Source organism: Lissotriton helveticus, chromosome 12 (genome assembly GCF_964261635.1).
Source record: "Lissotriton helveticus chromosome 12, aLisHel1.1, whole genome shotgun sequence".
In the NCBI taxonomy this organism is placed as follows: Eukaryota; Metazoa; Chordata; class Amphibia; order Caudata; family Salamandridae; genus Lissotriton; species Lissotriton helveticus.
The window spans coordinates 685,593,645-685,606,648 of record NC_136073.1 but is presented as its reverse complement, the minus strand read 5'-3'; the positions used below and the strand labels follow the sequence as shown (position 1 = coordinate 685,606,648).

The following is a 13,004-nucleotide window of genomic DNA, read 5'->3' as shown; positions in this document are numbered from 1 at the left end:
AGAAGGATCTTTCACCTACCACAGAGCACGAGTAGGTCTCATATACAGTTGGAACTATGGCAGCACGACCTTTCATGTAAGGTACATTAAACATGGCCATAGAGCTTACGTGTGGTAAAGGGGGCTCAGTAAAGGCAGTACTCAAAAGCATAAACCAGGACTGTGAAATATCGACCAACCCGAGTGCATATTATTTAGACCAAGCCAAAACGGACCTGGAAATTGAGGACATCTGGGCAGACAAGACCTCCAGAATAATGCTAAAGACAGCATTACGATAGCAAGTATTACTACGTTCACATGAAGTCGATTATTTAGAGAACCTGCAATCTAAGAAAGCTCTCTTGTTACTCGATTCCCATGGCATTGTAACCAAGCAAATTATTTGGAAGAATCCCCCAGTAAACACTGTTGATAGAATATTATCCGCATGTGCTTTTTACTCTGCAATTAGAGATTTTAGGCTAGGTTGGAATTTTATTGGGGTGACAGTGTTTGCTGAAGACTTTGTAATTACAAAAGGGAGCGAGTATCGCAAGATAAAGGGTGTTAAAGCAAATCTTCCTTGATAATGGGATTACAAGATGCATGGTGCATTAAAATGTTGACTTAACAAAGAAGAAATTATTGTGCCAAGTCGGGCAATCACATTTGTGCAAGCAGTTTTTATTTAATTCTCCCATCTGACCTAACCTAGTATCATTTTTATTTAACTAAACTATTTTAGCATAATAATTTTGAATGTTTAACTTTTTTTATAAAATGTTCAGTAGCTATTTGAATTGGTTTCAATTAATCGTCTGCAATAAAATAAAAGAATTAGTTTAACACTAGTGAGTGCTTCGGGTAAAGAAATAGATGAATTGTGTTAAGGCCTATGCTGAGGCTCAGGCATGTACTATAGACCTCTGCCGCTCCTGTGGCGCAGGGGACCCTCAGCCATTCAGTGAGGGCCCCCAATACTTTGAGCGCTCCCATCCAGCCCAAGGCCAATGAAGATCAGTGAGATATGGGAGACTAAGTGGCCCCGCATCATATTCTGTGTGTGTGTGGGGGGGGGGCAAGCACTGTCAGAATTGCACCACTACAATGAGGTACACTGTCAGTGGGCTGCGCTGCAAGAGACAACCCTTAAGAGGGGGAAGGGTGGAGGCAGTGCTGGAATAGCAGTAGTTAGTAAGGGTCAGGACTGAAATACACTGACAGAAGTGTGTGGTGATGGTCCAAGAACTGATACAGCAGGGGTACAGCAGTATTGTAATGAGATAAGCCGCATGCCAGTGTCTCCTCACCTGGGCCAGAGGGAATAGATAACATCATATCTGTGCTGCACACCCAAACACCAGGGGGAGAGCCCGGACACACCTGCATGAGAGAAAGAGTCAACACACCTTTTAATATACATATTAATGCTAATAGTACAAAAACAACATAACAATAAGAATAACAATAATAATATTAAGAACTTGAATATCAAGAATCATAGCAATAAAACTACCTATAATTCAACATAATTTGCTGCATAATGTGCAGATGTTAACAAAAAAAATGTTACATCTAGCTCTAACTGATCGAAAGTTGCTAAAAATACAGCAGCATGTGCTGCGGTGCAGTGTAAGGCCCTTCAGAAATGTTTGCCCATACATTGTTAACATGAATAAAAATAGCTAAATAATAAAGCAATACTATCACAATATTTGTGGTATTATGATGCATAATTTGCTTTTTCTTGCAACATAATATAGTCAACCCTGTCGCATAGTTTGGTCCTCCTCAACCACATAATTTCAGAGGCCCTGACTATATGGAGTGTGCGATATTGGTTACAATAAGCAAGACTTGGGACCCCCAGCTTTTTGTTGAATCTTTTTAGAGCTAAATTTAAGTATAGACCACCACACATCCTACTGTCTGATTTGATATCAAACAAAACCAAAGATGAGCTGGTACCAGCTCTTTCTTCTAAAGTAAGAGAAATCATTTCTTTGGGAAAGTGACTTCAGAACTGCTGTTCAAGCACTTGTACTCTTACATCAGGATGGTTGTAACAACCTGCTCATGGCCTGAAGTACTGGGTTTTTCAGAACCGGTAACCCAGCGGTGCCAGGGACAACACCCTAAGACTTCGAGTCCTTCCTGTTTTAGACTACAGAAACACAGAGTCTTCTTGGTGAAGTCAAAGATCGAATTTATTGGCTGCAGCCAGTAACAGTGTATCCTAGAAGTACAACACGGTGTATATTCTCAGGAGACTGCTCAAACTTACAAAGCTAGGCATCCCTTTTATACAAAATATTATGCTTTAGGCAAACATTCCTTATTTTACAGTTGACCATTCACATATTTTCACTACAAAGAAAAAGCAGAATCATGATGACAAGCTTATTTTCAGTTTGTCCAGCCCACAATAAATTATCCACCAAGGCCCAGCATTTTCCATCAGATATCGGCGGACCCCTAATAAAAACGGGTACCTCCTCCTCGTAAAGCAGGTCATAAAGTAGGAAACAGGGACAGGTGTGTGTAAGATTAGGCGTGGTTTGTGTGCGATGAAAGGTTTATGGCATGTTGTGCCTTGATACTATCTCGCTCGGCCACTGGGAGAGGAACTGACCGAACAGGTTTGGCCTTGGGCAGTGGAGTCAGCCTGCCCAGGTCGTGCAGGAGTCAGCAAAGGTGTACGTGTCCTTCAGATTCGTTTTTGGCCTTAGTCACCGGCCTATGTGAGGGCAATCACAAAATGGCTGCCGTTCACAAAATGGAACCCGAGGGTTCAGGACGGAATCTTTGGTTTCAGGGTGAAATCGTCACTCGAATATGACGATAATGCTAGTGCATAGTATACTAGCTATTCTCGGTCTGCTGATATCAAAATCGTCATGATACGACGATGTTTATAACACAGGTCCAACATTTTCAGTACCACAGACCCTCCTTTTGCCCTTACACAGGCAATAATAACCTATACTCACGCTAATCTGAGTCCAGGTCTATATTCATAAAGTCATTGAGATGTTGCTGTAGCATCATCCTATTACTTAGCTCGTCCCTCGATACAGGTTTCCTTACACACGATGTAGCACAGAGGCCACATATAGCAGGAGCACACTGTACGCACAGACAGAACAGGAAAAGAATGGCTAAGATCATCCCAATGACCATCAGAATCTTCCATCCCCAGGCGGATAACAGCCCCCAGAACCATCCCATCAATGACCAATCTCCTTTATCCACATGAATAGATTCGGAAATCTTATGCAGTTTGGAAATGGCCTGGTACACTGTTGGAGCGTTATCTGGGATGAAAATACAGCAATTCGATTGGATCACTTTACATACCCCACCACGGTCTGCAAGGATGACGTCTAACGCTACCCTGTTCTGAAGGGTCATAAGACGATCCGACTGGAGCTCAGCAGTCAAGTTACTAAGGGCACCGGCAGTTTCAACTACAGTGGATTCAACCACCCTCGTCAATTGCCTTATGTTCCTGCTGTTAACCATGGGTCCCCAAAACGGCAGAAAACCCTTCACGAAGTCTCCAAATTCTTGTCCAGCAGTGTCTTCTTTACTGAAGACACCTCTAACTATCCTTGTCTTGTGGTAATCTGTCGCAGCTGTGTAGGTGGGAGGCAAAAAAAACGAAACAAAACATGTGCCCGAAAAGTCAGGGGGCAACCATGTATAGGCTCTATCATGGCAGACGAAATAGGTACCCTTAGCTGCTAAGAACGAAGGGGAAGTCTGGGATGCAAAAACATCTGTCTCAGTGCAGATGCTCTTCCCTAACTGAGCTCTGGGATTCTTGCCAGTACCTTGCAGACATTGGTGACCCTGATGGGGCATAATCCAAATCGGGGAGGATCTCTTAGCTCGCTGTTTTTCACTCAGAGTAACTCCATATCCGGTCACGTTCCATCCAATATATGCTAGTGTCTCATCTCTCGGGATAGTCTCATCGGAAGTATCTTCCCTAATCATATCTACTATACCCTTAACTAGAGCACTATTCTGTGGATTATCTTTGACAGAACGTAGGGGGTAGACTTCATGTGCGTAGATGAACATTGTTCTGTATGCCCACACAGAACCATTATGGCTGAAAGGCAGGACCAGGTAAGGGATACCTTTGTCCGTTGTGTGAGGCATAAGACCACACACCCAACAGTTAGTCGTGTTCATTACTAGTTGGTGTTGGTGTAAAAGCTGAACGAAGGAGTTATTAATAAACTCTAATCTCCTAACGGACTCATGTTCAGAAAAAGGGTGGAAAGAATGCGAGGAGACAGTAGGAGGAGGTATGGGCTGTATAGTGGGTGCAAATGTCACTCGAAAAGAGAATAAAACATAGCCTATTAAAAACATCATTACACTGAACAACATAAAAATGCATAATATCAAAAAGCTTTTCTTGGTCATCATTCCACATATTTTAGCTTTAAAGTTCATCTGTTTGGCAGGTCTCTCCATCTTGAAAAACTCCATCCTCTCTAATTGCTGCTCGCGATGGTAGGGTGTTCTATGCTAAGGAATGCTTCTGTCAGTCCAGGGCAACTCCCTTAGACCAACCAGAACCGTTGACCTAACGTCTTCGGCTGCACCCCTGAGGAAAATTGAATTTTGCCCTGTCATGTGTCCCTACGTGTTCCCCATTACATGCTATACGTGCATGTACGCTATGCATATTTATCCCCTTGACCGAATAAAGACGCAATTATAGTTGTGTCCAACGTTAGTATGCCAGTTATCCAGTCCTCGTGAAAGCAACGAGTATTAGGCCTATGTTGCCAACGTCTTTACATTATGCACGTTAATTCATCGAGTTGTCCCCGTTTCTAGGCCTCATAGGGCCCGGACACCAGATTCAAGTTCCAGTCTCCTGAAACCACTCCGAGGAGCGATGCAGCCCCTCCCGTATTCCTGACCCTTCACTTACTTTCTGCCAAGCAGCGCGGTGCCCTGCCTGCCTGTCTGCCAAGAATATGTTATGCCTCTAGTTATCAGTTCAGCTCCCCGGCTTCACATTCCTAAGCTAACGAACCGCGTAAACATCTTCAGCTATAGTCTAGTCTTCCTGTCTCCATGCAAGAGAATTACTGAATTAGTATCCATAGAAGATTCATAGCACACGCAATACATGTAGAATATATGCATGCACCAGCCTTAGTGTCAAGTAGCCTTTACCCTGATGACATTTAGATCCTATCAACATGTACTCCAAATACAAGATATCAGATATGCTATAGGTACATGTTGTCCTGACATCCCAGACTTTAGTCTCCTCTTCTAGTGCCAGAAGTCAGAGCCCCCAGCTCTCCCCAGTTACACGTCATGGCCCGTTTGCGCGCACCAGTAGGTTAAAGGTTCCAGCTGCCCAGGTAGCCCCCTCCATGTATCCACCCATTTATGACACTTCTGTGACGTTTTCATCACATGTCTTCGTGCACGCCCTGTGCACGCCTTCTTTGTACGCCCATATGTTCTTATCTTATGTTTGTCACTTGTTACGCCTACTGTATTCAATGCAATTGTACTGTTTTACTATATATACTATGTAATGTTAATGAGACGTTGCAGCTGCCATTCCATTCCATTGCATGCCACATCATGGTCTTTAGGCTCGAGCCATCCGATTAAAGCCATTTTGACTCAGATACAACGGATCCTGCCTCTTATTTATTGAGCTATCTGTTTTAGTTAATGCATAGAAAAATAGTACCGGTAATTAATTATTTATTTACCACATAATGGCGCCCGAACAGGGACTAGCCCCTTCCCCACGCGCCGGCGATGTAACGCAGGCCCCCTGACCCTTCTACAGCCGTGACGGAACCCTACTGTGCACGTGCAGATATTTCTGCTTCAAGTCTCCCTCAGGCCCATGGAGGAGACGGAGACTGCGGTCCGGCATCCAGACGAGGCGGTGAGGAAGGCGGGTCATCCCGACCAGAGCCCAAGCCGAGAGAGCAAGGTCCGAGGTATCCAGAGGCCCACCTGTTTCCGAAGCCCGAGGCGCATGCGTAGTGCGTAGCAGTAACCAGACGTCGTAGCAGTCCAGTCCAGTCCGAGGCCTTCAGTTTGCTTCCCGGTGAGTACCGTTGCTGGGGGTATCTAGACGGGTTCATTAATTTGTGCCCGGTCCGACGGGTTTGGGTACACAGATCCGGTCCGACATGTTCACCTAGGTGGATACGGTATGACGCGTCTCTTTAGGAGACCGGTATGTTCTGTACTGTTTTAGCAGTGCATCCAGAAATTCTAGTAAGTCCGTTTCTCGAGAAATCCAAGTATTATGTTTTCAATGTATTAGGTAGTATCTGTTGTAACTGTTATTAATGTGTTTTTTGATGTCGTGGTATGAGTGATTGTTTTGCTATTCATTACTGTGTTCATTGTGTATTGTGTTCAAGTTCAAGTACGGTTCAAATATGCCTCTGTTTTCGAAGTTACGTCAGATAAAAACCAGAAAAGGGTTACTCGAAGAATCAGTTCCTGTCCCTCCCAGGGACAGTCCTGGACATTTCATGTATCATAAGCATGGCTTAGATGCCATACTGTATCTAGATTTATGGGTGGACTACACCAAACATCTTGAAGAGAAATATAGATGGCCTGTTTCAGGAACATGGGATGCCGAGTGCATCATGAGAGTAGAAGAGGCAATATGGAAAAAGAAAGCCAGACAATCTCAGAAAGACGCCATAGAATTATGGCGTAAAGAATCGCATAAAAGAACAGAGAAAGAATTCAGAAAAGCAGAATTAAGTAGGGAATCCTCCGAAAAAGCCCAAGAAAGGGAATTACTAGAAGAAGGTGAACGAGTTAGAGCAGAACAATCAGACAGACAGAGAAATGCCCTTATTAAAGGTATGTATCCTCTTCTCGCCGAGGGTTTGCCTAAAGCGACCCCGGAAACACCCTGTAATTTACCGCCACCCTTGGTTCCGACTAAGCTGCGTCATAAACCGACTGCAGCTGAAATTTTTCTTTCTTCCTATTTAGACGACACTGTCCCCGAATATGCTAATACAGATCCTACTCCGCCAGTCCAAGTTCAAGTCCAGCCCCCTGTTAATAATGTAATTACTGTGCCTTCAGTCGTTGGTCCTGTTAATGTGCCAGCACCCCAGGACCAACCCACATTACGTGCCCCTACTTTGCCAGTCACGTTACCAGTAGCCGCACACTCAGTATTAATTGACGATTCCAGTTCAGGAGGGGCAGGGGGAGGTATTCCTATCACCCCGCCTCAAACAAAACGTCTGACACTGAGAGATGCAGCGTTACAACGTACCCCGAAAGTGACTACGTACGAAGCCCTCAGAAAGTATTTCAATGAGTGCGGATCTGATTGTAGATATGATCCAGTACCAGGTGAAGATAGTATGATAATATATTCCATACGCTTACGACGAGTTGCAAGCTTCTTGGTTACCATATCAAATATGAAAGAACATCTAGACAGAATATATCACTTTATCCGAACAGGGGAGAAACCAGAAAGTATTCACGAAGCTATGGTACACAGAAAAGTCGAGATTCAAGGCATGATTTTGCAATTCTTAATAAATTGTTTAATAAGAGAACAGGATCATCCTGATAAAAATCCAGAAGAGATGAGAGTCCTGACCAGATGGAGTGACAATATAGCAGAAGGAAAACACAGAACACAAAATAGTATAGAAACCATGTACAGAAAGATTCGTAAAGAAATTATAAGTATACACCAAAAGGAGGAAGCAATGAGAGTAGCCGAGAAAGAGAATGACTCTTCAGACGAAGAGGTAGACAACGAGAATCCCACTAGAATAGCGTATGTAGGTAGGACGAGACCTTCTGATAGACACACACGCCTAGACTACAAGAAAGCTTTTCCTCGTCCCGTACCAGAACAGTGTTCTCTTGAAGAATTATTCCAGGCTACTGATAAAGTTCTGAAATTACGAATTGGTTACAGTAAACTTAGTACCATGCACGAACAAGAACTAGCCCGATCAGCAGTCCGATGGACTAGTGATTCTACCACGTTTTCAGACGAAGTAGTGGCTCAAATGTTTCTGAAACTACCGCCAGCCGAGCAGCGACTGGCGGGTATGTACATGATCCAGCACCTCATTACACTGTACGAGAGTCAACATTCTGATCCAGGTCCCTTATATAATGTACTGAACGAGTTACTCCTAAACAGATGGAAAGGTCTAGGTACCGATTTATTTAGCGTCATTTTAGAACAGCGCCACAAATACAGAACGTTCCTGACTCCGCATTTTGTTTCTGTTTCACCCCCATTCTACATAGATAGACAGAATCCGTTGCGAGAAGTGCATCCTGTTAAAGGAACGGGGGGTGTGCTCGAACGAGTATTTGTTTACACCCCTATAACGAAAATAGAGCTACTAGAAATGAAAAAGTTAGTGCCCTGTCACGATAAAGATCCAGCAGGGTTCCACCGTGAATTAAAAGACATGCTCCGTATGGGAGAATACACGTATCCTGATATCATCAAAATGTTAAAGGTCCTGTTGCCTGCGGGCATATATGAAAAACTTAAAGAAAAAGAATGGGAGGTGGGAGAGAAAAAGATAGATTGGACCGCGTTAGAAACCGAAGATAACACACGAGTCCCAGGTACTGGTCTTGGGGATAAAGCCAAAGAGTTGCCCGAACTGCTAATACAAGTCTTGCCAAGATTACTAGTCACGAAAAAGGAAGACTGGGACGCCATCTCGGCCTGTAAACAGAAACAGGACGAAGACACTAGTGATTTTTATTCCAGATTTGAGAAATGTTTCATTATTAATAGCGGTCTGAAAACAAGTAGTGAATCGTATCCCCATCTTTTTGTTACCAAACTAGTTGAGAATTCTTTACCGCAAGTTAAAAATAGAGTATTGAAAGTCGAGAGTACATGGCAAGCTAATACCCCGTCCCAAATGCTCCAGATGCTACAGTATCACCAGAATAGAATCAGGGAAGAGCAAGAACACGAAAGGAGACGTATGAAAGACACGAAAATGAAAGTACTAGTTGCACAGTCTGTTCAACCAGATAGTCAGAAGAAGGGTCCGAATCAGACTAGTCATTCTGCAGCTCCTGTTAAAGGAACCTGCAATTACTGTAAACAGCCAGGTCATTACATAAACGAATGTGCAGTTCTGAAACATAACATAGCTACAGGTAAGACGAAAGAGAGACCGCGTCCTCCTAGACAGGAACATGTTCCGCAAAATACGCAACCACCGCAGAACGCACAACAGACAGTTACAGTACCGCAGCCTATAGCTGCCACACAACACGTCACACAGCAGATGTACCAGTACGCACAGTCAGATTACCCAGAATATCAGCAGTATTCATGAAATAGCCTAGAGAGGGAGGTTGGCTTGCCTCTCATCGAGATTCCTGTAGATCAAGAGGGTCCCTATGTACACAGTCAAGTATTAGGGAAAGACAGAAAGTTTCTGATTGATACAGGGGCAAGTAGGACTACCATCAGTCATGACGAGGTTCCAGGGGCTCCACTCTCAGGCTCAAGAAATGTTTCCCTGGGATTTTCAGGAAAGCCGATTGTTAATGAAATATCGAAACCAGTTTCCCTAGAAGTTGGTCCATTGTCCCGAACTACAGACTTGTTACTTACGAAATCATGTCCTGAAAATTTACTTGGTATTAAAACATTGAAAGAATTAGGTGCCGTTATATGTTGTTCTCCGGAAGGAGTGAGATTGTTTTTACGAGATTTTAAAGGTCATTATGTGTTACGTGATTTTGATCCAAGATTATTGAATGTACCACAGCATTTATGGGCGCAAGGTCCAACTGATGTAGGTTGTATGCATATTACACCATATCGTGTCACTCTGAAACAAGGTGTTGTATTACCACGAATCCGACAGTACAAGTTACCCCCTGAGGCTGTAGCAGCCTTATCGAAAATCATTGACGAGCTCATCGCTCAAGGAGTGGTTGTAGAAACTGACTCCAATGTATGTAATTCTCCTATCATTCCGATTCTTAAACGTACTGACCCAAATGCACCTCCTGTTTATCGATTAGTGATTGACCTTCGAGAACTTAATAAATGTATTATACCCCAGTACCCAGTGGTTCCAGATATCTCTTCCCTATTGACTGCCATTGATTCCGAAGCTACGTTCTTTACTGTTATTGATCTCAAGAACGCATTCTTTAGTGTCCCCATTCATCCAGACAGCCAGTTTCTTTTCGGATTCTGTTTAAATGGAAGAAGCTATAAATTCACACGAGCTCCTCAAGGTTTCACAGAAAGTCCTAGTATTTACAGTCAAGCACTTAAGAGACAACTAGACAGTATTCACATGCCAACTGACACTGCCCTGCTCCAGTATGTCGATGATCTATTAATCACAGCCCGTACAGAACGTGACTGCGAACGTGCGTCACTTACAGTCCTGTATTTTCTGGCAGACATGGGGCATAAGGTGTCCCCTTCGAAATTGCAATTCTGTGTCCAGCAAGTGGTATACCTTGGACACTTACTGTCCAAGAGGGGTAGACAGTTGACACCAGACCGTATCCAGTTAATAGCACATCTTCCACAGCCCAAGACACAGAAGGAGGTACGAGCTTTTATCGGCCTCACCTCTTACTGCAGACAATAGATTCCTCAGTACGCATATCTAGCTAAACCACTGATACGGTTAACGACACAGGAGGCAGCCACATCGACTGTCCTCCCTTGGACCCAGGAACATACACTTGTTTTCAATGAGTTAAAGAAAGCTTTATGTAATGCGCCTGTGTTAGCGACACCAAACTACAGTAAGCCTTTTACACTTTTTGTTACTGAACGTGATGGTACAGCATTATCTGTTCTCACGCAAGATCAAGCAGGACAACACAAGCCTTGTGCTTATTTCTCTAGCACATTAGATCCAGTAGCCCAGGCTCTGCCTGCGTGCCTCAAGTCGGTTGCAGCCACAGCTCTAGCTATCAGACAAAGTGATTCCATAGTGTTAGGACACTCCCTGACAGTACATGTTCCACACTCTGTGGAAGTTCTTTTAAACCGAACACAGACTCAGCACTTGACAATTGCACGTTTAACAGGTTATGAACTGACACTGTTTCAGCCACATATAGACATCAGACGCTGCAACATTTTAAATCCTGCTACACTGTTACCCTCGAATACATCAATTCCTGCCACACATGACTGTGTGGAAGTTATCAACACTATGACAAAACCAAGACAAGACTTGACGGACATTGCATTACCTGATCCAGACCTGACACTTTATGTGGATGGTTCATGTATGAGAACAAGTACAGGAGAACTAGTAGCCGCGTATGCAGTGACTACTGAAACTGAAGTTATAGAAACACATCGTATTGACACCCTGTCTGCTCAAGCAGCAGAGCTTATCGCTCTGACCCAAGCCTGCATACGAGCCAAGAACCTGACAGTAAACATATATACAGATTCACGTTATGCATTCGGAGTCGTTCACGACTTTGGAGTCCTTTGGCAAGAAAGAGGTTTCATGACCTCTCATGGAGCCAAGATTCAGCATGGCCCCCTCATTCAAGCTCTGTTAGAAGCAATACATTTACCGAAAGCCATTGCCATTATGAAGTGCAAAGCACATACGAAAGCCACTGACACCATTTCCCAAGGTAACGATCTAGCAGATCGAACAGCCAAGCTTACAGCTCAGACTCCAGACATTCCAGCTGACAAGACAAAGACAGACGTTTCAGTCCTGACAACTTGCATGACAGTCAAGGATCCTACACAAGACGTACTAGACATACAGTCACATGCTACCCCAGACGAAATCAAGAGATGGTCTGAACAAGGGGGGGTCCAGACAGATCAGGGATGGTTGACGAAGGGAAAAGCCACATGGTTTCTCCCCGACTCTATGGTTCAAGTCATTATTAACACCGCACATAGTCCAGCACACTTAGGAGAAAAAGCCATGTTAGACAGCATCCAGAACCTTTGGTTTAACAAGCATTTACGAGTAGCAGCCAAACAGAAAGTACGTACCTGCATGATCTGTTGTCAGTTCAATCCAGGTAAAGGTGTTCCGGTGGAACAAGGTGGATTCCATCCTCCTGACCACCCTTTTGAAGTCCTCCAGATGGATTATATTCAGATGGACCGATGTCGAGGTTTCAAGTATGTCCTCGTAGTTGTATGCGCTTTGTCCAGATGGACAGAAGCATATCCAGTTTCAGATTACACTGCCGCGACCACTGCCAGGCAGTTGGTTCGTGAGTTTTTCCCGCGCTATGGTTTGCCCAGGGTCGTATATTCAGATAATGGCCAGCCATTCTCATCCGAACTCATGAAACAAGTATCTCTTCTGTTAGGGTACCAGTGGAAGTTCCATTGTGTACGACACCCCGAGGCAGCTGGCCTCGTCGAGAGACATAATCAAACTCTGAAAATACGCATTGCGAAGGTCTGTGCCGAGAAAGGCGTAGATTGGATGGTAGCCCTGCCAGTCGCCCTTTTCTATATGAGAATGGTCGCTCACTCCCGTTCAGGTCTGTCACCTTTTGAAGTTGTATTCGGTCGTCCCCCGAACATGTGGGGTACACCAATGCCACGTAAAATAACAGATGTTGACAGTAATATGCTGACAGATTACCTGGCTTCCTTGATGTCTGCACTACTCTCTTGTCGTTCACAGGTCGCGGCCGCCTTTCCAGACAACACCCAGGTGAAACCGCACGAGGTCGTCCCAGGTGATCTGGTTTTGATCCGAAACTTTGATCGTTCAAGTCCGCTGGAACCCCGCTGGAAAGAGCCGAAGCTAGTTCTGATGACCACAAGGACCGCCGTCAAAGTGGAGGGCCGCAAGGGATGGCTCCACTCCAGTCACGTTAAACGTTTTCATGGACTCCGTCCAAAGACTTTTTTCAAGGACTGCCCAGATACTGACTCTAAACTCCCCCTGTTAGAGAAAACTCCGCAGCAGGAGTATAAAATGAAATTGAGGTCTAGCAAGTCAGAC

At 44.3% G+C, this 13,004-nt stretch overlaps 1 protein-coding gene and 1 long non-coding RNA gene across 4 annotated transcripts in view; one reads left to right on the top strand and one right to left on the bottom strand.

Moving 5' to 3' along the window:
- Positions 1 to 13,004, top strand: part of LOC144799953 (uncharacterized) — a 924,253-nt gene that overhangs the window by 49,658 nt on the left and 861,591 nt on the right. The window lies entirely within an intron of this gene.
- The window catches only part of FCSK (fucose kinase), a 1,128,763-nt gene that overhangs the window by 326,209 nt on the left and 789,550 nt on the right, over positions 1 to 13,004 (bottom strand). For both annotated transcript variants that reach the window (XM_078671586.1, XM_078671587.1), the window contains exon 6: positions 1,293 to 1,365. In XM_078671586.1, coding sequence (XP_078527712.1) covers positions 1,293 to 1,365 — 73 coding nt within the window. The remainder of the gene's footprint in view (positions 1 to 1,292; positions 1,366 to 13,004) is intronic.